The sequence below is a fragment of the Mustelus asterias genome, chromosome 29, assembly GCF_964213995.1.
Source record: "Mustelus asterias chromosome 29, sMusAst1.hap1.1, whole genome shotgun sequence".
NCBI classification, from domain to species: domain Eukaryota; kingdom Metazoa; phylum Chordata; class Chondrichthyes; order Carcharhiniformes; family Triakidae; genus Mustelus; species Mustelus asterias.
Genome location: NC_135829.1, coordinates 6,577,891 through 6,596,023, shown reverse-complemented (window position 1 = coordinate 6,596,023; position 18,133 = coordinate 6,577,891). Strand labels below are relative to the sequence as shown.

Below are 18,133 nucleotides of genomic sequence, written 5' to 3'. Positions count from 1 at the left end.
TAGGTTTGGCAAACATCAGCCTAAAGACGTTGAGGTCAACTGAAGCACCCTAATTTCTGGCACACTGAGATATAGGAGCTATTCAATCATGACCTAGACTATCATAAAGTTACTTCAACCAATGTAATCAAACTTATATTTGCAAAATATTTTGGTAAGCTTTACTGAGGTAGTACAGTATTAGTTTGATATCAACAGAATAGAATTTGCATTTTTACAGCACTCATCAGATACACAGATATGCCTTACAGCTGTGGATAAAGAGCAGTTGGCAAGCAGACAGAAGAACAAAAATAAAAAGGGCTTGGGTGGTGGCGAAAGCATGGTCGTAAAGAGTGTGCTTACAAGGTTCAGAAAGTCATGTGGGGGAGTGATAGGGATGATGAGGTGCAAATTGTGGGTGGCACGGTAGCACAGTGGTTAGCACTGCTGCCTCACAGTTCCAGGGACCTGGGTTTGATTCCCGACTTGGGTCACTGTCTGCGTGGAGTTTGCACGTTCTCCCCGTGTCTGCGTGGGTTTCCTCCGGGTGCTCTGGTTTCCTCCCACACTCGTAAGAAGTGTGGGTTAGGTGGATTGGCCATGCTAAATTAACCCTTAGGTGTCCCAGGATGTAATAGGTTAGAAGGATTAGCAGGGTAACTAAGCGGGGATAGGGCCTGGGTGGGATTGTTGTCGGTGCAGACTCGATGGGCCAAATGGCCTCCTTCTGCACTGTAGGGTTTCTATGAAATAGGGATGCAGGGGTACAGACGTTGGTAGGGGTTAATGCCAGAGTGTGTACTGCTGTGGCTAAGTCACAGTTTGTGCAGGTGGGATAGCAAGCGCGAGGAGCACTGGGCAAGTCAATGATACAGATTCCAGAGATCTGACCACACTAATACAATCCGATTTTTGGTTGGTAATTCTGTTAATTCATCATTATATATAATGGTGAATTAACAATATATATATATTATATATGAACTATTTATATATATTTTTTGTTTTTAAATGCATGAACTTGTAAGTGAGCAGGAGCTACCATCTATTCTGCTGTCCCTTTGGCCAATATCCTGAAACCAGTGAGTCATTAGCAAATGTACATCTGCGTAACAAGCTCTCACACAATTTGACAGCTTTGATGGATATCAGCTTCTCAAAGACTCCACCCCGCCATCTCCAGATATTTTTCACCCTCCCCAGGGAAATTCAATTAAGAGTGTCTGTTCCCACCCATCAGTCAATGATTGACACCATCAGGATTCTATCCACAGCTCATTGACAGGGGATGTGTCTGGGTTTGCGAGTTAGCGAGGGAATTACAGCCCGCTGCTTTGAAGATGCTAATTTTCCTTCTTCACAAAACAAGAATCCGAATCAGTTATTGCTATTGTAACGGATTGGAACTTGCAGGCTAGAAAAAAACATTGCCTCCAGCAGGTCTGTTATCAGGCCCAAAAGAAAATTAAAAAGCCTGCTTAAACAGTGCCGTTTTCATTGATGATTGGCTTATATAAACGCAAACTGTTCACTCTAATTTGAGCATAAAGTTGACCAAATTGTTAAAGGCATAAGACTACTTTCAAAATGTAACACCTGGCTGCCTTCTTTAACTGAACACCCAGCTTCTTCAGACCCTGTTACAAATGTTACTCCTTTGCCATCCACCTCCTGTCTATACACTCGGGATAAAATCCTGGCATTCTGCTTTATCTTCTGTTCAAACCCTATCCATCAACAAACCAGCTCTCTCCGCCTGTGTAACATTCTTCACCTCTGGCCCTTCCTTCACTGAAACCCCTTCCCACCCTGTTGTCACCTCTGCACTCGGTTACTGCAGTGCCCTCCTTGCTAACCTCCTGTTCTCTGCCATTCACAAACTCCACCTTGTCCGCAACCTCGACATCCACCTCCTGACATACACGATGCATTTCCTGTCAATCAACCCCTTTCACCCTTATTGACCTGCAATGACTTTCTTTCACCCAAAGTATTACATTTAAACCTCTCATCCCTTGTCTTCAAATTCCTCCAAGCCAAAGTCCAGCCTTAAATGTTCCCCAGCACCCTTTGATCTAACTCTGGCCTTTTATGCACTCCCTCTTCCTTTGCTCATCACTGGGGCACAGCTTTCAGACTCCTCAGTCCCACTCCCTAAAAGCCTTCACCTCTACACTTCTCTCTCCTTCTTAAAACTCGTTCAAAAATACTTTATCAATCAGGCTTTCAGTTACCCCACTTTATCTTTCCTACCATGTTTCAGCATCTGTTATTCCAACTATCTCCTTTAGAATGTTTTTACCATGTTGCTACTGCTTTGGCTCCGTACCAGCCACAGTGCAATATCAAATTACCAGAGATCTTTTTGAACAGTTTTAACCTCTCACCAGTTTTTTAAAAAAATCCCCAATTCTCTGTCGAGGCAGTTGTTCCCTTCCTGCATTATCATTTTCATGAGTGGCCACTATTCATGTGTGTACCTTTTCAAAATGTGTCAGTGGATTGTTCAGCCATTCCTGGGGTTTCGGAGTGGAGTCTAATTCTGCCCTCGCCTGAAATTTGCGCACTCCCAGCAGAGGTCCCCAGATATTAACCAGAGGTGGGAAGGACTGGGTGGTTTTTCTCAACTCAAGGGTGCCAAAGGCATGAGTGGGGTACCTCAACATCCATCGCAGTTTAGGTCAGCATAAACCAAAATTTCAATTTAATCCTTTCCTGGCCTCTATTGCTCTGCTGATCACTGATACATTCATCTTAAATTTCACTTTTAACATTAATAGGAGTGGACATTCGAACATAAGTAGCTTTTGAACATCTCTAACCAGGTTCTAAGTGTACACACAAAAAACAAACTTCATTTTCCCTTATCATAGAGCTGACAGTATAATTTGTATTGCCTCTTCAGCATGTCCGCTACGGTTCTCCCCAATTTTTACAGATGCACCATAGAAAGCATCCTTTCCGGATGTATCACAGCTTGGTTTGGCTCCTGCTCTGACCAAGACCGCAAAAAGCTACGAATGGAGCCCAGTACATCATGCAAACCAGCCTTCTGTCCATTGACTCCGCCTGCATTTCCCGCTGCCTCGGAAAAGCAGCCAGCATAATCAAGGACCCCAAGCACCCCGGATCTACTCTCTTCCACCTTCTTCCATCAGGAAAAAGATACAAAAGTCTGAGAACATATACCAACTGACTCAAACAGCTTCTTCCCTGCTGCCATCATAGAGTCATAGAGGTTTACAGCATGGAAACAGGCCCTTCGGCCCAACTTGTCCATGCCGCCCTGTTTTTAAAAACCCCTAAGCTAATCCCAATTGCCCGCATTTGGCCCATATCCCTCTATACCCATCATACCCATGTAACTATCTAAATGCTTTTTAAAAGACAAAATTGTACCCGCCTCTACTACTACCTCTGGCAGCTTGTTCTAGACACTCACCACCCTCTGTTCGAAAAAATTGCCCCTCTGGACACTTTTGTATCTCTCCCCTCTCACCTTAAACCTATGCCCTCTAGTTTTAGACTCGCCTACCTTTGGGAAAAGATATTTACTATCTAGCTGATCTGTGCCCCTCATTATTTTATAGACCTCTATAAGATCACGCCTCAGCCTCCTACGCTCCAGAGAAAAAAGTCCCAGTCTATCCAGCCTCTCCTTATAACTCAATCCATCAAGTCCTGGTAGCATCCTAGTAAATCTTTTGTGCACTCTCTCTACTTTAATAATATCCTTTCTATAATAGGGTGACCAGAATTGCACACAGTATTCCAAGTGTGGCCTTACCAATGTCTTGTACAACTTCAACAAGATGTCCCAACCCCTGTATTCAATGTTCTGACCAATGAAACCAAGCACGCCAAATGCCTTCTTCACCACTCTGTCCACCTGTGACTCCACTTCCGAGGAGCTATGAACATGTACCCCTAGATCTCTTTGTTCTGTTACTCTCCCCAACGCCCTACCATTAACTGAGTAAGTCCTGCCCTGGTTCAATCTACCAAAATGCATCACCTCGCATTTGTCTAAATTAAACTCCATCTGCCATTCGTCAGCCCACTGGCCCAATTGATCAAGATCCCGTTGCAATTGGAGATAACTTTCATATATTAAGCTGATCTTTCTCTTCACCCTATCTGTAACTGTAACACTACATTCTGCAGCCTCTCTTTTCCTTCTCCTCTATGTACTCTATGAACCATATGCTTTGTCTGTATAGTGCGCAAGAAACAATATTCACCGTATCCCAATACATGTGGACGGCGCGGTAGCACAGTGGTTAGCACTGCTGCTTCACAGCTCCAGGGACCCGGGTTTGATTCCTGGCTTGGGTCACTTGGCTTGGAGTCTGCACATTCTCCCCGTGTCTGCGTGGGTTTCCTCCGGGTGCTCCAGTTTCCTCCCACAGTCCAAAAATGTGCGGGTTAGGTTGATTGGCTGTGCTAAATTGACCCTTAGTGTCCTCGGATGCGTAGGTTAGAGGGATTAGCGGGTAAATATGTAGGGATACGAGGATAGGGCCTGGGTGGGATTGTGGTCGGTGCAGACTCGATGGGCCGAATGGCCTCTTTCTGCACTGTAGGGTTTCTATGATTCTATGTGACAATAATAAATCAATTCTTAGCAGGTACCAGTTTCAAATCAGTGCTTACAATGTAACAACATCCCAAAAGTAAACCCAGCACAATCAAATGGGTCCCATGCAATATTTTTAGTTTGGAATGATACAAAATGGGGTGGTGGTGAATGTTACATCGATGGGACTTTACCGCCCTGCCGAAGTCAATGGGTTTTTGAACGACTCACTGCGTTTTACAACCCCGCCCCCTGCTGTGATGGGGGCCATAAAATTCTGCCCGGGGATGTAATGCCAAACTATGAGAAATAATCCAGCAGCTGCCGAAGGTTGTTTGTGCTGTTGTCAGGAGTGACTCTTGCCAGGGCACAGATATGAAACTTGAAAAACAAAATGGTTCTAAAACTCTCTTCAGTAACTCTCAAAATGCAGAAAAGCTGCCAGCTGTCTGTAGCTAGAGAGACTCAGCAGACATGCTTAAAAAGCTACATCTCATTTGCACTGAAACCTAATTCTTCTTTCTACAAATATAAAATAGCAGCCTTAAGTCAACAAGGCAGAGATTTCCTAGAGTTTTGTACACGTTTATCAGATTCATTATGGAATTCACCTTAAGGCACCAGAACTGCTCGCACATGCTCAGCATTATGTCATACTTGCATATAAATATAGCCATCAGCCGTCATCTATCTTTAGATTAATAAACACCATTTTCGAACAAAACCTTAGTTGATTCAATAGGCTGGCAGCTTCTCCCACTTCCCCACTCTGCACCAAATAGAACAGCTACGTTTTTTTATTCATTCGTTGGACATGGGCGTCGCTGTCTGGCCAACATTTATTGCCCATCCCTAGTTTCAGAGGGCAGTTGAGAGTCAGCCACATTGCTGAGACTCTGGAGTCACATGTAGGCCAGACCGGGTAAGGACGGCAGATTTCCTTCCCTAAAGGACATTAATGAACCAGATGGGTTTTTCCAACAATTGACAATGGTTTCATGGGCATCAGTAGATTCTTAATTCCAGATTTTGATTGCAAATTCCACCATCTGCCGTGGACGGGATTCGAACCCAGGTCCCCAGAACATTAGCGGAGTTTCTGGATTAATAGTCTAGCAATAATACTACTAGGCCATCACCTCAATGCAAGAATTTCCGTGCTCTAAGAAATCACCTGCAATTATTGTGATTTTCAAAAAAGGGGGCAAAGAGCACCTGAGATGAGACAAACGGTAATGCCCTTATACACAAAGGGCAGTTATACTCACTGACATTTTACCAAGATGTGGAGATGCCGGTGTTGGAGTGGGGTAAACACAGTAAGAAGTCTCACAACACCAGGTTAAAGTCCAACAGGTTTATTTGGTAGCAAACGCCACTAGCTTTCGGAGCACTGCTCCTCCTTCAGGTGAGTGGGAGTTCTGTTCACAAACAGGGCATATAAGGACACAAACTCAATTTACAGAATAATGATTGGAATGCGAGTCTTTACAGGTAATCAAGTCTTAAAGGTACAGACAATGCGAGTGGAGAGAGCATTAAGCACAGGTTAAAGAGATGTGTATTGTCTCCAGACAGGACAGTTAGTGAGATTTTGCAAGTCCAGGCAAGCCGCGGGGGCCACAGACAGCGCGACATGAACCCAAGATCCCGGCCGAGGCCGTCCCGATGCGTGCGGAACCCGGCGGCTTGCCTGGACTTGCAAAATCTCACTAACTGTCCTGTCTGGAGACAATACACATCTCTTTAACCTGTGCTTAATGCTCTCTCCACTCACATTGTCTGTACCTTTAAGACTTGATTACCTGTAAAGACTCGCATTCCAACCATTATTCTGTAAATTGAGTTTGTGTCTTTATATGCCCTGTTTGCTGTTTGTGAACAGATCTCCCACTCACCTGACGAAGGAGCAGCGCTCCGAAAGCTAGTGGCGTTTGCGACCAAATAAACCTGTTGGACTTTAACCTGGTGTTGTGAGACTTCTTACTGATTTAACCAAGAGCCATAATCTCAATCAATGATGTGCTTGAGGGCCACCTTCTGGAATGCTGTTACACGTTACACTGTGGCCAAAACTCTACCACCTTGCCCGCCACGGAATCAGCGCGGGCGAGGGTCCAACAATGGAAATCTCCATTGACCTCGGGCAGGAATTTCTGATCTCACCCGACCAAGGCTGTAAAATCCCACCCAATGAATGTGTATGTGTGATTCCCCATGTAGTGCGCACCTGATTTCAAATGTGCCACTCTGGTGAACTAATTTTGACCAGTGCACACAAAGTGAAAAGATGGCGAGGACGTTTGCTCTGTACTATTCGCAATTATCAGGTACACTTCAGTCACTCCAATGGCAATTCGAACAAAAACAATATAAAAAGTCTTGCAACCATTCCACGTCCATCGTGTTTTAGGCATCATGCTTAAAACTTAGCATTTGAAAATAAGGAAAGGCAGTCATCTCTTCCCAGTTTATTCTGACCTGGGGATGGAAATTTATGAGCAGCTGTCAACCTAGAAAAGTGTCTATTTACAGCAATGAGGTGTGGTTTTAAATAGAACTCTGAAGGTAAACAGAGATCACTTTAGCAGCATTGTGTGTGTTACGTGGCAGTCATATTCTTGCTTCTGTAAAATAGCCCATTCTCTATTGCTTGAAGATGTTCATATTGCTTCTTCAATAACAGAAAAGGCAGATACTCAATTCCTGTCTAATATGAATTACATTCTGGTGAAGTTCAATTGCTTAACTGCTGCCACCCAGCCAGCGGACAACAACGCGGAAGAGGAGGAGGAGGAGAAAGAGCGAGAGAAGGAGAGCAAGAACAAAAGCAAAAATTTGCATTTATAAAAACATAGAAACATAGAAACCCTACAGTGCAGAAGGAGGCCATTCGGCCCATCGAGTCTGCACCGACCACAATCCCACCCAGCCCCCACCCCCACATATTTTACCCACTAATCCCTCTAACCTACGCATGCCAGGACTCGAAGGGGCAATTTTTAACCTGGCCAATCAACCTAACCCGCACATCTTTGGACTGTGGGAGGAAACCGGAGCACCCGGAGGAAACCCACGCAGACACGAGGAGAATGTGCAAACTCCACACAGACAGTGACCCGAGCCGGGAATCGAACCCGGGACCCTGGAGCTGTGAAGCAGCAGTGCTAACCACTGTGCTACCGTGCCGCCCGAGTAATTTATTAGTCACAAGTAAGGCTTACATTAACACTGCAATGAAGTTATTTATATAACAACCTTTAACATAAAAAAGTCCCAAGGCAGCTTACAAATAGTCGTAAGGAAAGGGGACACTAAACTGAGAAATGAGATTAGAAAGTGTAGCCAAAATCATAGAATCCTACAGTGCAGAAGGAGGCCATTCGGCCTATCGAGACTGCACCGACCACGATCCCACCCAGACCCTATCCCCACAACCCCACGCATTTACCCTCGCTAGTCCCCCTGACACTAAGGGACAATTTAGTATGGCCAGCACACCTAACCCGCACATCTTTGGAGTGTGGGGGGGGAAACTGGAGCACCCGGAGGAAACCCCCGCAGACACGGGGAGAACACGCAAACTCCACACAGACAGTGACCCAAGCCGGGAGTCGAACACGGGTCCCTTGCGCTGTGAGGCAGCAGTGCTAACCACTGTGCCACCATGCCGCCCCCATCTTGGTCAAAAAGATGGTTTCTTGAGGAGGTTTTTAAAAAGTGGTCGAGAAATTCGGGGAAAGAATTGTAGAGGTTAGGACCAAAACAGCTGAAAGCTCTGATACGAATGGCACAGCACACGGGGATGGATGTACAGAAGGCTGGTGAGAGGACAAAGCATGCAGGATGAAATATAGGGTGGAGATGGTAGCAGATTGGATGGGGAAAAAAGGTATGGAGGGATTTACATGAGTACAAGATTTTTGAATCTAATGTAATTGATATCTGATATTTTGGAACTGTTTTTTTTGCAGGTTATCTGTAACAGTCCCCTATGTGAGTTGAAGTTGAACATTACTGCATGGCGATGGTAAAAGCATTCATGAGAGATAACTTGTGCAACTGGGGCGGCACGGTAAAAATAGTATTTTTAATTATGTTAATTATGTTAATTTGGGGCGGCACGGTAGCACAGTGGTTAGCACTGCTGCTTCGCAGCTCCAGGGTCCCGGGTTCGATTCCTGGCTTGGGTCACTGTCTGTGTGGAGTTTGCACATTCTCCTCGTGTCTGCGTGGGTTTCCTCCGGGTGCTCTGGTTTCCTCCCACAGTCCAAAGATGTGCGGGTTAGGTTGATTGGCCAGGTTAAAAATTGCCCCTTAGAGTCCTGTGATGCGTAGGTTAGAGGGATTAGCGGGTAAATATGTGGGGGTAGGGCCTGGGTGGGATTGTGGTCGGTGCAGACTCGATGGGCCGAATGGCCTCCTTCTGCACTGAAGGGTTTCTATGATTGTTTCTATGATTGAATGAAGTATCCACTGCAGTTACCATGTGCGCAACTGAAAACTAATGCATACAAGAAGATGGAACAGGGAGATAGAAGCAAGTATAAGGGTGTTGGGACTCCTCACACTATCCAGACAAAGTGTCGCACAAGGGCCAAATTATTATTATATTCTGAAATAGGGAATCACAGAATCCTCTTCACATTGTGATAAACCGTTTGACAGCAACTTGCACAAAAATTCATTCAAATGATAATCTTTTAGCCTGAACAACTATAATTGTGAGGAGATGTCTCCAGAGTTTTATCTGATATATCAGCAAAGAATTGTAACTAACTGCAGTACCTGTTTCTCCAGTATGCGGCTGATCTCTCCCAGTGTCCTGTCGAGGGAGGACACCTTGTTGTTTGCCCAAGGTCCGCTATCCTGTCCTTGTTGCTGCTTGAGGAGATCTTTCACTAATCGCTGAAGTCTGTGCGCAAAGACAAAAATGTCAGCGAAATTACTTCTATTGTTGTTTTTGAAAGGAGATAACAAAATAAACAAGACTGAAATATGGATAAATACAAAGAGAGATCATCTTTATTTGCCCTTGGGATGTGCAAAGCTATCAACCATCCTGAACTGCCCGGAAACGTTGATGGGTCTTCCTGTGAACGATCTTTTCTTGGACTATTGAGCGGTGTGCTTGGCTACGTCCGTGGGGTTAAAAGTAAACCAGGTGGTATGGTGGCACAGTGGTTAGTACTGCTGCCTCACAGTGCCAGGGACCCGGGTTCAATTCCTGGCTTGGGTCACTGCCTGATTTTGATTTGATTTGATTTGATTTGATTTATTATTGTCACATGTATTAACATACAGTGAAAAGTATTGTTTCTTGCGCGCTATACAGACAAAACATACCGTTCATAGAGAAGGAAACGAGAGTGCAGAATGTAGTGTTACAGTCATAGCTAGGCTGTAGAGAAAGATCAACTTAAAGCAAGGTAAGTCCATTCAAAAGTCTGACAGCAGCAGGGAAGAAGCTGTTCTTGAGTCGGCTGGTACGTGATCTCAGACTTTTGTATATTTTTCCCGAAGGAAGAAGGCGGAAGAGAGAATGTCTGGGGTGCGTGGGCTCCTTAATTATCCTGGCTGTGTGGAGTTTGCACGTTCTCCCCATGTCTGCGTGGATGTCCTCCGGGGGCTCCGGTTTCCTCCCACAGTCCGAAAGCCGTGCTGGTTAGGTGCATTGGCCGTGCTAAATTCTCCCTCGGTGTACCCTAACAGGTGCCGGAGTGTGGCGACTAAGGGATTTTCACAGTACCTTCATCGCAGTGTGAATGTAAGTTTACTTGTGACACTAATAAATAAAGTAAAAGTAAAAATAAAGTTTACTTATTAGTCACAAGTAAGGCTTACATTAACACTGCAATGAAGTTACTGTGAAAATCCCCTAGTCGCCACAGTCTGGCGCCTGTTTGGGTCAATGCACCTAACCAGCACGTCTTTCAGACTGTGGGAGGAAACCGGAGCACCCGGAGGAAACCCACGCAGACACGGGGAGAACGAGCAAACTCCACACAGTGATCCAAGCGGGAATCAAACCCGTGTCCCTGGCGCTGTGAGGCATCAGTGTTAACCACCGTGCACAATAAATAAAAACTTTAAACCGTGTAAACGTGAGATTCAAATTATGTGCTGGGCCAACCAGGTAGGGATGTCAAAATTATCTGTCTGGAGAACTTCAGTGAACCATGTGGATTTCAGATGACAATACTGTCACTTGCATACTCATTTCCTTTTCCTGAATTACCAAATAGTTCATATTTATTGAACTTTTCAATGATAAGATTTTAAATTCACTTCTGGATTGCTGGTGTTTGCCAACATTACCAACACACCACCCCACCCTTCACCCATTCAGTTCCTAATTTCAACCATACCATCAGGAAGCAATACAGAAAGGCAAGCTTGTAATAAAAGCAGAAAATGTTGGAAAAACTCAACAGGACCAGGAGTATCTGTGGACAGAGAAACAACCAATGCCTTGAGTCCATGTGACTCTTCTTCAGAGCGAGTCCTTCATACAACGAAATCTGAAAAGAGTTAGATGGACACGAGGCGTAGGCTGTTTCTCTCTCCACAGATGCTGCTAGACCTGATGAGTTTTTCCAGCCTTTTCTGTTTTTATTTCAGGTTTCCAGCATCTGCAGTACTTTGCTTTTATATTAAGGCACGTTTGTAAGTGTTTTCATTCTTTAGCTGGTACCTGTTCACTGCACACCATAAATGCTCAGCCTAGCTTGATAACCTCTGGGTAACCATGCTGTCTTGATGCTTAAGATAGTTCTGGCTGAGGTCTTCGACTGCACAGACTTATTTTGGTTTCCAGCTAAAATTAAATCCAACAAACCACTGATCGTTGTTGCCCCAGCTTGCATTCACTCCCACAATGTCCACAATTGTGTTACAGGTGGGATTACGCTATATCAGGGACACGTACAGTGATCAGATTGCAACTCCACTCCTATTTACGACACAAAAATGCAGCCGCACCTTCTGACTCAGACTGGGTGAGAAATGTGCAGTATAGCAGGTTCCCGAGAACTCCTCCCGTGCAGGAGAATTGGAAAAGTGGAAGGCACACACACTCGCGCGCCCCCTCCCCGCACCCCCCAAGACAGATTTGAGAAGTCAGGGAGATGGTAAGTGTGTGCGGTAAGATGGATGGGTGGGGAGGCAGGTTGCACATTAAGCTATGAACGAGAAATCGATTTCTCAAAATGGAGAGAATTTTGCAATTCTCACTAAAATTTATTTTATTCCTCATTATTGTTTTGAGTGTCACAAACAGATATTAACAGTACCGTGCTGTCGAATCCGATCCTTGCTAGCATTTAGCAGGTTCATGTCAATGTCAACCTGGTTCAGTTGCTGGCACATTTATTTCGAAGTGCAGTTTTTGTTGCTGAATATATAATCTTATCTGGCAATTCACAATGGCTGGAATTCCCCGGCCATTCACACCGGTGGGATTCCCTGATCCCGCTGCAGCAAACAGAGATTTAGCTGAGCATCAAATTCTCCATCCTCTCTGGCAGTGGCGGCGGGACGTGAACGGCCTGAGAATTCTGGCCTATAATACTAAGGGAGTGCTCCATTGTTGAAAGTACCGTCCTTCGAGCGAGATATTAATCTGACGCTCCATCTCCCTATTTTGATCGATCTGGGAGGTGCCAAAGATCCCGCGGGTCCTTGAAAATTCCTCTCTCCATCATCATCATCAAAAATCAATTAAGGGGTTGTTCACCCCATTGCAGTTTGTGTATAAATTGGATGCCTTGTTTGCAGTTACTGAAATGAAAGTAGACAAAGTCCCAGAGGACCATAGGCTGCTCCCCCAATTTTGAGTGAGAGAGAGAGGGAGCTGACTGGTGGCGAATTAACCCGAGGGTCATCACACCTCAGGCGAGGGTCAAGGTTGAAAAGGTGGGGAGTTCATGAATAACGTCAGCCAGTATGGGAATTGAACCCACGCTATTGGCTTCGCTCCGCATCGTGAGCCAGCCGTCCAGCCCACTGCGCTATCGGCATTAAGGTATCAACTCTGATGTTGCAGTGGGTATAATCGATGAATGCACAAGGTAAGCAACAATTAAGACCCTCATATTTTAATTTGTTATTATTTCAATAACCATATAGAACATAGAACAGTACAGCACAGTACAGGCCCTTCGGCCCTCGATGTTGTATATAGTTGAATTACAGTATCGTCTGTCAAGAGTTACACAGCTCTTTTTGTGAAAGTATACTTTTCATTGAGGCAATGAGCAAAGGGAACTCTTTGTACTCTTGTGCAAATGATAATAATTATGAGCTCCCCCTCAGGCATTCATGTAACTCTTTTTATTTAGATGACAGCTACCGCCATGCCTATAACAGGAAGAAGAATATCAGATGCACCAGGGATTAAAGACAGGGTGGCCCTTCATTCTGATACTATGTCTTTCACCCACATCTCAGGCTATTTTTACAAAGGGCAGATTTTCTGTCCAAAGGCTTACCAAACCAGCACAATGTATGGTGCTATTGAAATTGCGGGTTTGGTTTAGAATTAATTCAGAACTACCCCACCTGTCAAAGAATTAACAAACCCGAGGATTTAAACATCAACTAGGGGGGAAGATGCTGGAATCTAGCGTCAAAGAGTGACTCATCTGATGAAAGCTCGTGATACCAAATAAACCTGTTGGCCTTTAACCTGGTGTTGTGAGACTTCTTACTGCGCCCAAAGAGAGAATGGCTGAGCCCTGATCAGTTGATCAAAGAGTGTGAGCATGGATTTGTGAATGGAAGATTGTGTCTGCCTAACTTAGCTCCTTTTTTTCCCCAGAAGGCCACTAACATGGTGGATACGGGAAGATATAGATGTAGGGGACAATGATGCTGTCTACATGAACTTACAAATGGAATTTCAGGGTTGTGTTCATTCTTCTGAGGTGGCAGGTTCTGAATTTATTCTTAATCAAAATCTCAAACTTCAGTAGCACTATACATTATCTGCATGGATTTCCAAAAGGCATTTCATAAGGTATTGCACAAGGGATTATTAGCAAACATGGGCAGGTGTAATAAGAGGTAACGTTATGGGTTGGGAAAGAGGAGATAGGCAGTTGGATAATGGGTTCATTCTCTGATCAGTGGGATATGACTCAGGGAACTTCATTGGGGCCTCAGAATTTCACCATAGATATTAATGGCTTTGTTAAAGAAATGGAGAGATTTATATACAAGTCTGCAGATAGCAGTAAGTTATGGGTGAACGGTGAGTTATCTGGATGAGCCGGCGGAAGTTACAAAATGATATAGGCAGGCTAAGCAAGTGTGCTATGCTGAATGGAATTAAATGCGGGGGAAATGTAAGATCATACATTTTGGATCTGAGAAAGACAAACCAGAATTTCTTAATTTTGGGAGGCTGGAAACTGTGGAATAGTAAAGAGGTTTGGATGTCCATGTACATGAATCACAGGAACAAATTTAATCAAAAAGGCTAATGGAATATTGGTATTTTTCTCCTGAAATTTACAAGTGAGAAAGTGCTTCATCTTTACTGAGCCTTGGTCATCTAGACTTCTGCAAATGGTTTTGTGCACCAAACTTAAGGAAATATATTTTGGTTTCTTAAGTGGACATATTCACCCAGAATCATACCATGGCTTAAGGAGTTAAATTATCAGGGATGGTTAACAAACTTGCCTTGTATTCCCATGTGTTCAAAACGTTGATGAGTGATCTAGCCGAGGTATTTAAAGTAATGGATTCAACAAGGTAGATATGCAAGGAGAAACTTTTCTCTGGCATGGTGGAGGGTGGAATCCGGGACAATAAGAGCGCAGTCACTTGGGAGCGTAACGTAGGAAACCACAGTGACTTCACTTCAAAAGTACTTCACTGGCTGCAAAGCGCTTTGGGGTATCCTTGGGCTACAAAAGGTGCCATTTAAAAAGCTAGTGGACTTAGCCAATATGTTGCCATCCTGTGAATTATTAGTTGTTTTGCCGTACTGCTGGCTGGCACACGCAGGTCTCACATAGCTGGCAGAAACTTTTACACTTCCTACAGGTGAAAGCGCCAGAAAGAAAGCTGAAATGGAGATCCAGCAGTATCATACAGTATGAGAATGCGCTTGAAGCATTTACATTATAATACTGTGAAATTTAAGAAGGCTGATTTATCCATTTGAATTGCAAGCCCTGAGGGTGGGTTGTGATCTGTGATTAACTATCTGCTGCATGTGGTGGTAATCTAAAAGAATGAAAAAGGCCCACAAATCTCCCCCACACCCAGCTACAAAAAATGAAGTGTATTATTTTTCTGTTTAACACAACTACAAAAGGATCATTGTGGGTAGAAAGTATTTGTAAATTCGAAACGACCTACAATTAAAAATTTTTAGTCATTATGACACATGGGGTTTAACAGAAGAACATTTCTTATCCTTCTGAACATGCACTAAAGCAGGCAAATATTTCTGTGTTCTCACGCTATACCGCAAGTGCTAAAATCGGATTTTATCCCCATGATTCTTGATTTCACCAAGGAATGCAACGGAGGCATGTGAATTAGAGTTTTAGCAAAGGCAGTGAAGACAAAAAAGCTTCAATCACATAAGTACAGCTGGTCGCTCTGAATCGGAGAACTTTCTGGATGGACGTGCTAAGATCTGCAACTTCCCTGTGATTTTCTTTTTTCAAATATTGATTCATGGGGTGTATTGCTGGTTAGGCTAGCATTTAGTGTCTAACCCCAATTGTCCTCGAGAAGGCGGTGGTGGTGAGTTGCCTTCTTGAACCATTGCAGTCCATGTGGTGTAGGTAAATGCACAGTGCTGTTCAGAAGGGAGCTCTAGGACTTTGACCCAGCGAACTTCCAGCTGGTAGTGTTCCCATGCTTCAGCTGCCCTTGTCTTTTTAGGTGATAGCAGTTGTAGGTGTTGTTGTCTAAGGAGTCTTGGTAGTTCTTGCAGTTCATCTTGTAGATGGTACACACTGCTGTCATTGTGCGTCGGTAGTGGAGGGAGTGAATGTTTGTGGATGTGGCGCCAATCAAGCGGGGCTGCTTTGTCCTGGATGTTGTCGAGCTTCTAGAGTGTTGTTGGAGCTGCACTCATCCAAGCATGTGGAGAGTATTCCATTACATTCTTGACTTGTGCCTTAGAGACGGTGGACAGGCTCTGGGAAGTCAGAGAATGAATTATTCACTGCAGGATTCCCAACCTCTGACCTGCTCTTATAGCCACAATATTTATATGGCTAGCCCAGTTCAGTGTCTGGTCAATGGTAACCCCAGGATATTGACAGTCAGAGATTCAACGATGGTAATGCCATTGAATGTCATGAGGTGATGGTTGGGTTCGCCCTTGTTGGAGATAGTCATTGTCTTGCACTTATGTGGCGCAAATGTATCTTGCCTCTTTTCTGGATATTGTCCAGGTCTTGCTGTCTTTGGACATGGACTGCTTCAGTATCTGAGGAGTCGCAAATGAAGTTGAACATTGTGCAATCATCATCAAACATCCTCACTATGACTTTATGATTTAAGGAAGGTTATTGATGAAGCAGCTGAAGATGGTTGGGGATTCAGGAAGTGAGGAGGTTATGAGGTGAGGCCAGTATCACTCAGCACAAGTCAGGAGTGTAATGGCATACTCTCCACTTGCCTGGAGTGGCAACAATACTCAAGAAGCTTGACATCAGCCAGGGCAAAGCAGCCCACTTGATTGGCATCCCATTCACTATCTTAAGCATTCACTCCCTAAACCACCCCACAGTGGCAGCAAAGTGTACCACCTGCAAGATGCACTGCCGCAACTCACCAAGGCTCCTTCAACAGCACTTTCAAAACTCATGACCTCTAGATACCTCAAAGGACAATGGTAGCAGATGCATGTTCCTCTCCAAGCCACACATCATCCTGACTTGGAAATATATTGCCTTTTCCTCACTGTCACTGGGTCAAAATCCTGGAACTTCCTGCCCCACGGTGTACCTATACCATATGAACTGAAGGGTTCAAGGCAGTGGCTCATGAGCACGTTCTCAAAGGTATTTAGGGATGGGCAATAAATGCTGGCCTAGCCAGTGATGCCCACACTCGGTGAACACATTTAAATACAAACTTAAAGTGACGATTCATGTTGGCACTTTGATGAGTACTGTGACCTCCCCTGTTCGGTCTTCAACTGGGGAAGGGCAGAGTTTTGATCTCAATCCAATCTAAACACATACTTAACCATGAGGAGGAGGAACCCCCACTTGAATTTTGTTATAATCTAAAAGGAAAATACTGCAAATGCTGGGAATGAAATAGAAACAGAAAATGCAGGTCGGGCAGCATCTGTGGCGAGAGAAAGAGTTCAGGTTTCAAGTCCAATATGACATTTTGCTAATTTTATCATTCCTGCTTCATGCCCCATGAAAAGAACTTCAGTTGTTTATATCACTGCAGAAGCTGAAGCCACGTAATTCAATATCGATCAGGATGGGAGCATGGACCTTTCTCATCTTCATGGTTCAGTACCTCCCCACATTAAAGTTTATTCATTAGTCACAAGTAGGCTTACATTCACACTGTGATGAAGTTACTGTGAAAATCCCCTAATCGCCACACTCTAGCGCCTGTTCGGGTAAACTAAGGGAGAATTTAACATGGCCAATGCACCTAACCTGCACATCTTTGGACTGTGGGAGGAAACCGGAGCACTCAGAGGAAGCCCACGCAGACGCAGGGAGAATGTGCAAACTCCATACATGATGTGGAGATGCCGGCGTTGGACTGGGGTAAACACAGTAAGGATCTAACAACACCAGGTTAAAGTCCAACAGGTTTATTTGGTAGCAAAGTGCAGATTTCCGCTCCATCTGGCGAAGGAGCAGCGCTCCGAAAGCCAGTGGCGTTTGCTACCAAATAAACCTGTTGGACTTTAACCTGGTGTTGTTAGACTCCTTACTGTGCAAACTCCATACAGACAGTGACCCAAGCCAGGAATTGAACCCGGGTCACTGGCACTGTGAGGCAGCAGTGCTAACCACTGTGTCACTGTGCCGCCTGTGGTACATTTACTTAGAGTCATCAAAACAGCTCTCAAGATAAACATTTGCTTTATAATTAAAGTTGCAAAGGGTTTCTGTGAAATTATATCATTCATTTTTAGTCTTTTGGTGGTGGCGAACTTGAGTATTGCTGAAAAGAGAGGCGTGTTGAAGCTTTTTGTCTTACACTCATCAGGACACTTCGCAAGCACAACAGCACAAGGGGAAAACGGCAATTTTTACTGTACAAGAAGAGAATGTCGATTGGCCAGCCAATACTCAGTTTGTTTTCCTTGTTTAGTCATCAGTGATATAATTGGAGAAATGAGCTCAGAGGTTACAGAGCCTAACAGCTTGAGGAGATGAAAATAACATCACAAAGAAAGCATTTGCTTGAGCAATCAAGTAATATTCATCATCTCTCTGATATTAATTGAACTTCTTCACACTGAGAGACTCAGAAATTCCTCCAACCTCCTTCTGATAAGGACATTGAACTAATTTTCAGTGTCTTTCAAAGTATCCTTCAAAACAGATGGAAAATGAATTATAATTT

At 44.2% G+C, this 18,133-nt stretch overlaps 1 protein-coding gene across 7 annotated transcripts in view; it reads right to left on the bottom strand.

Moving 5' to 3' along the window:
- scaper (S-phase cyclin A-associated protein in the ER) overlaps positions 1-18,133 on the bottom strand; it is a 347,336-nt gene that overhangs the window by 154,743 nt on the left and 174,460 nt on the right. For all 7 annotated transcript variants that reach the window (XM_078199948.1, XM_078199949.1, XM_078199950.1 and 4 more), the window contains one exon: positions 9,347-9,473. In XM_078199948.1, the coding sequence (XP_078056074.1) occupies positions 9,347-9,473 (127 nt within the window). The remainder of the gene's footprint in view (positions 1-9,346; positions 9,474-18,133) is intronic.